This window comes from Scleropages formosus, chromosome 7 (assembly GCF_900964775.1).
Source record: "Scleropages formosus chromosome 7, fSclFor1.1, whole genome shotgun sequence".
NCBI lineage: Eukaryota > Metazoa > Chordata > Actinopteri > Osteoglossiformes > Osteoglossidae > Scleropages > Scleropages formosus.
Window position 1 is genome coordinate 9,591,873 of NC_041812.1, and position 9,251 is coordinate 9,601,123.

Consider the following 9,251-nt stretch of genomic DNA (forward strand, 5'->3'; position numbering starts at 1 on the left):
AGAAATGAAGAAATATGAGTTAATGGGACCGTGTCCTCGTTTGTCCCCCCCATTATGGTAGCTGTCCATAAAAAACAATAGAATTAGGGGCATAGAAGTGATGTCCTGAATGCAGGAAGCTTATTTCATATGCATTTTTATTTCCAAAGCCCTTCTTGGATAATTGTTTGATACCAGAGGCATTTCATTATGATTCATATGCAAATGTAATTTTCCATTTCGAATTTACACGCGCTAAGATGCTATTTTGGCACAGTCGGTCAGGTGTAGAGAAGGAGAGTCACAATGTCATCATTTCATCAGTGTTCTGCTGGTTGTGAGAAATGTTAATAAATGAGGCCGTGCAGGTAAAATTATTACAAAGAGTTTTATTTATAAAAACAGAAAAATAAATTATTTCACGTACTTTGTTCATTTCAATATAAATATTTTGCATATAAAATTAAATTAAATTAAATATATTATTTCGTAATTAAAGAAATTAAATACGCACATAATGAGTCCATTTTTGATTCTATTACACGCAATGATTGCCACTGCCCAGGGAGTTTTCACATTTAGATATACACACATACACATATACAACACAGCTGCTGCTAACAGCGTGCACACACACGCTTCACGCAGCTATGAGATGAAGTCGAAAGGGGGCTCGTTCTCGATGTTGTTCAGAGAGCTCCGCAAGGCAATCTTCCGCGGGTCTTCAGGTGTCCACACCTTCGCCGTCCGGATGATGTTCTGCTCCTTCAGCTGCTTCTCGTCCGTCCAGGAAAGAGAGTGTCCAGCAAGAGGGGGGAGCCCATAGTCTGGGTCACTGGGGGACGGAGACCCTGAGGAAGAGAAGACATGGGGACACCCAGCTTAGGGCAATGTGTACCTGCACATGTACAGACGGCCCTTGCGCACATCTCCTACCAGCATCAACACTGTATGATTATTGTTATTATTATTATTATTATTATTATTATTTAACAGACATATTAATTCAATAAAACGCGCAACAACAACAAAACAATCTTTCGATGCCCATTAGCATCTTGAAACTCTTGAAACAGGAGTACGATTCCAACCCAGCACCCCAAGAGCGCATAGCAACAGCACCTAACCACTGCGCCCCCTGCTGACCCTCGCGTTGCTGACGTCGACTTACTTGTTCCCCTGTGGCAGATAATAACCTTCTTGGCCTGGTGCGTCACGTCGCTGCCCGCGTTCCGGATGGGCGTGTCGGACTGCACGAGCTCCGCCAGGAAATTGATGTATCCAATGGCCAGGCGCAGGGTGTCCACCTTGGAGAGGCGCTTCTCGTAGGGCAGCGTGGGGATGTGCGAGCGCAAGCCCTCGAACGCGTCGTTGATGGACTGCATGCGGCGGCGCTCGCGCACATTCGCCGCCTGCCGCAGTTGCTGCATCTCGGCCTCGGACCTCAGGCGCCTCCTGCGCTTCGCTAGGGGACCCTCTCCGCGCGAGTGCGGGGACAGCTCCGAGGTGCTGTCGCCGCAGCCGTACGAAAAGGTGGACGAGGACGAGGAGAAGGAGAAGTCGCCCGCGTCGCAGTAGTCCGCGTCGTGCCCCGCCCTGCCGTCCTTGTAGAAGTCTTGGATGTGGCTCGCGAGGAAGTCCACGTCGTCCTCCAGGAACTCGTCCGCGTCCAGGGGGTCCCGCGAGGAGTGGTCCGTGAAGAAGTCTTCTTCGTCGAAGTAGGGGGAGGAGAAGGAGTCGAGCCCCGCGAGCTGCTCCAGCACCGTGTCCATGTTGCCCGGTAACGGCGGCGTCTCGGGATGTTCACGAGCTGCCGGCACGCGAGGACCCTTATAGCGACATCGGCTGTCGCGTGCCATTAAAGCGGACGAGCCAGCCAATCAGCGTTGACTTTTCACAGCGCTCCTTGCGCAGATTGCACACCTACAGGGGCCACGCGGCGTCCTTCTGACCCCCCGCCCCACCCCACCTAAGATGATGGGTCAGTGGAAAAGAGAGCGGAACACCAAGTGGACTCTGAATTTCTCAATACGCTTTATTTTGGTGCCATTTACAAACTAATTTATATCGTGATACACTTTAATGAAACCACATCGTCAGTATCTCTCCGCTGAAATGTCGCTGTCAGCGACGCACTCTTACATGTAATCTTCATATAAAATATCAAGCATCCTCTGTACTACTTAAAACGTTAATCTCGATTAAAATATGAAACTGTCTAAAATTCCTCGAAATCGTAATGTCTACAGTCATATCGGGTTTCGTTTTTTTTTTTTGTTTTTGGAGGTAAACACAACATAATGTATATATCTATATGTAAAGTTTGGAAGATTATTATTATTATTATTATTATTATTATTATTATTATTGCTGCAGGTGCCTCTGCAAGCTTTTCCAAGCTCCACTAAAGATACTGAAGTCAACTCAAAGCCTGTTTTCCCCTGACAGCTTCTCAGCAGTTTAATCACATGTTACATGCTTTGTGCTTTTATGATTTTAAGACGAATCCATGAATTTAAAAAAACATTAAAAAAAGATAATCTCCAATGCCCCCCATGAGCAGTCCTCCTGTTCTGAGGAAGTCAGCCCTTGTAATGGTGGTGTCAATCAAACATCCTTATCAGCTGTTGACAATACGCTATGCAGTCAGAGGAGGCCTTCCTCATGTACACCAGCGCAGGTAGGACCCGCACCACTAAAAAGCCACTCGTGCCAAAGGCTTTGGGGAGAACTTGCGACCCCCAGCACTTAATTAACTACGGAGGCGTCCGGTCACATTTGAACTCCTCCTGGTTTCTGCCTATAGAGCCACACAAAGGAGCACAAACATTTGTGTAAGAGTGATGTCACTGAAAGGAAGGTCTCCTTGAAGGGGTGGGAGACACGGGAGAAAATGGGCAGCTCATCAATCACAGGTTTTAGGGCTGCTCTGGACGATTGTGTCGTGGCAGTGGACAGTGGCCTGTTCTCTCCACAATGAGGGGACAATGAGGGACCACTTTGAGGACAAAGGCGGGTTGGCCCTCGTCTTTTAATGGGGACCACTTTCAGTCACGGTGAACGACTCATTTATGACAATAAGTTGTCTCTGTTAAAAAAAACGGTGAAAAGAACACATTATAGAATAGCGAAAAATATACTGATAGAGAACACTGGCAAAGATCAAAGGTTCAGACAATCCTGATCAAGAAATCTACCAAAAACGTGTCTCAGTAAAGACCTCTTGTGTAGATGGATACAAAGTTGCAGGTAAACACCTGTTGTACAAATTTAACCGTGTGAGTCACCTTTTTCACGCGTGCAGTTCTCCATCCTACCTGGGAAATTATGTCTAACATGATAATATTCCATATTCAATTTTGCAAAAATCCTTCCACGGAAAATATTTGCAGAATAAAAAAATACCCCAAATAAGAATAGCCTCAATTTCCGACCCCATGCGAATGAGTGCAATAAAAGTAAATTTGTTTTACTTGTTAAAAGAGCCATATGTAACATTAAACGCTGTTGTTTCCCAGCACGTAGGAATCAAAAATCACAAAGTATAGCTATGAAATAACAAATAAAATATCCACCCAATCGCCTGCTTTCAATGACAGCCTCAAAATATCTAAAAACCGTCCAACTTTTCGGCAGGAGACTGATTATTTATTTATTTATTCATTTATTTATTTATTTATTTATTGAGCGTTCACCTTTTGTAAGGTTGTTAGACATAATTTGCAAGGTTGTTAGACATAATTTGCCAGATAGAATGGGAACTGCTCATGTGAAACGACGGAAAACAAAGGTTCATCATTTCTTAGACCTTGCGTGAATTTTTACTCAAATCATCAGATATACCCGAAACTCTAACTCCTGTCATTTTCCTTATTAACATCAATTCAAGGAGGATAACTTGGGATTTATTGTATTAGTAGATATCGCGTTTATATTTCGATGTCCTACATTGCATTCATTTTGCACTTAGAATTACAATGTAAATAAAAGCAAATTCGCTTTTATTGCTCTGTTTTACTGGTCGCATGATCAATATAGGGCTGGAGCGCATGCCCTCGCAGCACCTTCACTAGTGTGATGTAAGAGGTGTCCGGATGAGACTCCGTATCTTGTCCATTTGCAGCAACTGCTGGAGGCTCGAACCCTGTGCCTGCTGGTCCTCGAATCTGGAGGCTGTGGGAACGACGCGGTGACAAACACACAGGAATAAAGCCCCCAGAAGCGCGACTGTGGGCTCTTCTCGGCGGCGCGCATGGTTGCATTATAGAGGAGCTGGTATCTCCATAAAGGCTGCGTGGCCTCACAGTGGTGGCCGAGGAGGGCCTCTGTCTGCCACCTCAAAACAAATTACGCTGGTACCTGAGACTGCAACTGGTAGGAATACATAAACAAGTCCCATTGAGCCCCATTGAGCTGGAGACGGAGGGGGGCACTTTGTGCGGGGGTGCCTGCTTCACCCCCACGCAAGCTGCACTGCGCGCGCGGTCCGTGGGAATCCCAACACTTGCGCCTCTGGCGCGGTCAATGAGAGCCGGCGCACACAATAAATAAACTCTGTTACTTTGTTTCCTACACGTCAGACGCGTGTTTGGCGCTGGCTCCACGAGCGTTTAGCGGGGAGTGTTTTCATATGACGTCTTGGGCGCGCAAATTGATCCGTTCACGTAACGCAAACTATTTACACCATCCAGCATGGTGTGTCTTTTTTGAACCGACACATCCCGACTATTCTGAAATGCTTATATTTAAGAATGATAATATCACACTATTATTATTATTATTAAACTTATTCTTATTGAGATATGGCCTCTAACTCTAAGCTATATCACATAAGTGTTACAGGTAATCCAGATAGACATGTACACCAGGTGTTCCCCGGAGAGCATTTCGATTCTCAGTGCTACACAGTGGAGATGTCGGCGCTCACATAGTCTGAAAATAACTCATTAAAAATATTTTTGTGACATCGTTAAGAATATAGACCTATAAGTTTTCCAAAATTAACAACACCACAAATATTGCACCTAAATATTCCAATAAATCAAATTAATTAATGGATTAATTAAATTTAATGAATGAAAATGAATTATAACAATTAAGCTTAATGATAAATTAAAGTACTGAACGTTCAATACAACAGCTTGAAAAGGTACATCGGTTTTATGAAATCCCACTATTTGTGTAGCGTGCTATGTCAATGTAAATGAAGGAGAAGCCGAAATGAAGTCGTTAGACCTTGATAAAGATGGTGATATTTATCTTAGTGACACGCGACTGGTGAGAACAATCTATTTTCAGGCAAAGTTTTCGTAGAACAACCTGGGAATGGGGGGGTCACTTGTTGACAGATCAGTGAGCACCTGTGCGATGGTCTGTCAAAGAACAGACAGGTGTGGACCTCTACCAGGGGACTGGTACCTGATGGACTGGTACCTGAAGGACTGGTACCTGAAGGACTGGTACCTGCAAGGTGACCGGTCTCTGCGTCCTGCTACCTCTTCCTACAGCTTGGTGGCGCACAGGACCGCGTCCCCGTTCTTCCCGCACTGACTCCAACAAATCATCAGCTGATCCTGGGAACAGCAACACTTGGGCTCGTCCTACGAACACACAAAGGAGGACATTACAAATGACACGTCCTCCCGGTGCACTGAGTCACGGTGCATTAAGGGTCCTGGTGCAAACCGGTGGGGAGGGACGCGCGCGACAGGGTGGTTTTTTAAATGTGCGTTTACCCCCTAGCCTAGGTGTCAAAAAAACCCGCAAGGCATTTATGGAAAAAAACTAGAGTAATGCAAACAAGGGGTGTAAAATATAGATAGTACAATGCAAATAGAGATAATCTTCAAGTACAGTATTAATTAACATATTAATAAATACATAGGGTAATTAATAAACACATTAGTAAAAATCAATCAATCAAAAAATCAATACGTGCAGAATTGAAACTGATACATTTCTCCTGTACTTCTGCACTAAAGCTCATGTGATTTAATTTAAGAAATGATATACTGCAATGCCATTGAAAAAAAGAATCAGTAGATAATAGCCCGCAGTCACAAAATATTAACGTACGTATATCTTACAGGAAAACATGCATTTTGTCGTGATGATACTGACAGATAATTTTCACCTCTTTTCATGAAGTTTGCTGGATTTAGAGCAGCTCTGCAATTTTGAAATTCCTATTAGACGTACCGGATCATGCGCTTAAACTTAAAGGGTTAAAAGCACACGACCCGCTCGCTGATCTGCAAACCTTCAGAAATTAATGTGCTCCCACGTGAGCGGTTATTAGTTTGTGTTGCTCAAGTGCTCGTCGACAGCGGCCCTTGGAAAGGCAGCGCGCGCTAAGCTCCTCGTGCGCAGGACGCCCATCCCCGTGACCCGGTACACGGTACCCGAACCCCCGGAGGAGCGGAGCGCGCGGGATCTTCACGCCCTGATCGAGGCGGTCACGGGGGGTTGGGGGGTCGCCGCCGGCTGGCAGCGCGAGCCGCCCGACACCGAGGGACCCTGGGAACCCGGCCACATGCGCGCGGCTCGGGGTTCGGAGCGGGACGCGTTCGGCTCGCTCTCCAGATTGCCAGACAAATTGGAAAGGCGGAGACGGGGAGGAGAGCTGCGCCCCTTTCAGGGGATGGGGGGGATTGTCGCGTGGGCGCTCAGTCCAGCTGAGGTTTTGTCCTCCGATTTTCCAGCACGAAGGAGTTCCAGTTGACCACCAATGAGTGTATGGCAAACCATCGGCGCATGCATCACTTTTATTGTCGCATTATTTTATTATAATACTGAGCACCGAGGAGTGCATGGTAAATTATGTTTACGTATCAGTAATTGTTCTAGTTTAATTTTATTATATTACTCACTGTATTCTTGTTTTATTATATTATTAATAACCATGGGCAGAGTAAAGCAACCGCTCGCATAAAACAAATACAGAAGTGCATAAACGAACAGATACTACATACATGTATAAACACATGAGTACACGACTAAATCCAATCAATGCATCCAATGGCAGACATACTGTATATTTCGTAGAAAACTACCTGTGTATTAAAATGCAATGTGAAATGGACAAGATATTAACATTTAAATCCTCCTAAATGTTCTCATACAGCAATCAACACTACGTGTTTTAAACGCACACGAGTTTTTAGTTTCCCTGGGAAATTTTCTGAATACAAAACTGAGTAATTACATCCGTGAATCTACTTCGATCGAAATAACAACGTAGATTTAATAATTTTCACAGGATTTACGACAAAAAAGAACAAAACAATGAGCGATATAAGATTATGCAAACAAACATCATCAATAATGTGCAGCTAATAAACTGTAAAGCATTAGCAACCTCAACTGTGTAAAATATATATATATATATATATATATTTGAGAGAAAGTGCAGGATTGGCTCCCTCAAATGACGATGTACCACACAGCTAATAGAAACACAGTAAATACACTGATGGCCGTGGCGAATTCACATGTAAAAACGAGCAAACAAGGGATTTGTGTCAGAAGTCAGGGATTTACCCTTTAAGAGATTAAGGGGATTATCGATTCACAATTCCCTGGACAAATTGATTTGAGATTTGGACGCCCCCGGGCTCTTTCACACAGAGAGATTAGTGACGAATTTGCACCCCACGGCGTCCCATAAGAGTCCCATAGAGATCCCAGAAAGATCCCTGAAGACCCCACAAAGATACAAAAAGGATCCCATAAAACCCCATAAAGACCCCATGAAGGTCCGTGGTGCTCCCGCTCTGGGTGCGAACACTGTAAATCAACTCCGAGAGAGTTAAATAAACTCTGGGGGGAGTTGACAGCCACTATATAAATTACCCAGTTCTGACTGAGCGCTACTGAAATATCTTATGTGAAACAGCAAAAAGTGCACATCTCAACGGGAAATAATTTGTAAATTCTAAACTTTTATTGCATCTTTATTGCAAATGTAGTTCAGTTTTTCTCATAAATTCAGCGCCGACCGTGTAATATAAGTACATTATGTACACAATACACAATATAATACATTACAAAATACAATAGTAATAAGATTTGACTTGATTTAGCCCCATATTTATTTCAGGTCACGTAGAATTAAGTAACCCATTTTCAGAGGACAAGAATTGCCAGACATTAACACAGAAATGTAATACAGTATCATTATACATTAATATTATAACTTATCATGACAAGTACGTGATTTAAATCAGCATGATTAAAAGTTACATATTACTTATTAAAATGCTTGTCACGTACCTTTGATGTTCAGTTATTTTCCAGTTGCTAAACTGAAGTTAAATATGTAAAGCTACACGTGAAAGAATAAAAATATATAAATATGTATTTGTCTTATATATATTTTTATACTGAAAAAAAGTGATAGCGGAATTTTAAAAGTATCTCAATTCATTGTATTAGCACACACATTTTCAGAACCGCTTGTCCCATACGGGGTCACGGAGCCTACCCGGTAACACAGGGCGTAAGGCCGGAGGGGGAGGGGACACACCCAGGACGGGACGCCAGTCCGTCGCAAGGCACCCCAAGCAGGACTCGAACCCCAGACCCACCGGAGAGCAGGACTGTGGTTCAACCCACTGCGCCACCGCACCCCCTCTCATTGTATTAGCGATTCCTAATATTGTTACATGAGCTCTATCGTCCTCTCGTGGTGTATTAAAGAAAATCTGCTCACAATTTCCTCAAGTGTCTCTTCGCCGCTCGTTTTAGCCAAGTAATTCTGATTTATGGAAAGATGTGAGCGTGCATTATTAATTAACTAACATACAATCATTGGCTTATTAATTAATGCAACTTCCATCCATCCATCCATCCATCCATCTTCCTCCGCTTTTATCCGGGGCCGGGTCGCGGGGGCAGCAGTCCGAGCAGAGCACTCCAGACCTCCCTCTCCCCGCACACCTCCTCCAGTTCCTCTGGGGGAACCCCAAGGCGTTCCCAGGCCAGCCGGGAGACATAGTCTCTCCAACGTGTCCTGGGTCTGCCCCGAGGCCTCCTCCCAGTGGGACAAGCCCGGAACACCTCCCCAGGGAGGCGTCCAGGAGGCATCCGGAACAGATGCCCGAGCCACCTCAACTGGCTCCTCTCGATGCGGAGGAGCAGCGGCTCTACTCCGAGCTCCTCCCGGGTGACTGAGCTCCTCACCCTATCCCTAAGGGTGCGCCCAGCCACTCTGCGGAGGAAACTCATTTCTGCCGCTTGTATCCGCGATCTCATTCTTTCGGTCATGATCCAGA

The 9,251-nt window shown here is 44.6% G+C and overlaps 1 protein-coding gene across 1 annotated transcript; it reads right to left on the bottom strand.

Annotated features, from left to right (window-relative positions):
* Positions 1 to 627: 627 nt before the first annotated feature.
* Positions 628 to 2,017, bottom strand: ptf1a (pancreas associated transcription factor 1a). The gene is made up of 2 exons (XM_018757693.2): positions 1,151 to 2,017; positions 628 to 830 (listed from the first exon to the last, which is right to left on the bottom strand). The coding sequence occupies exons 1-2, from the start codon at positions 1,836 to 1,838 to the stop codon at positions 628 to 630; spliced, it is 891 nt and encodes a 296-aa protein (XP_018613209.2). The 5' UTR covers positions 1,839 to 2,017.
* Positions 2,018 to 9,251: the final 7,234 nt, after the last annotated feature.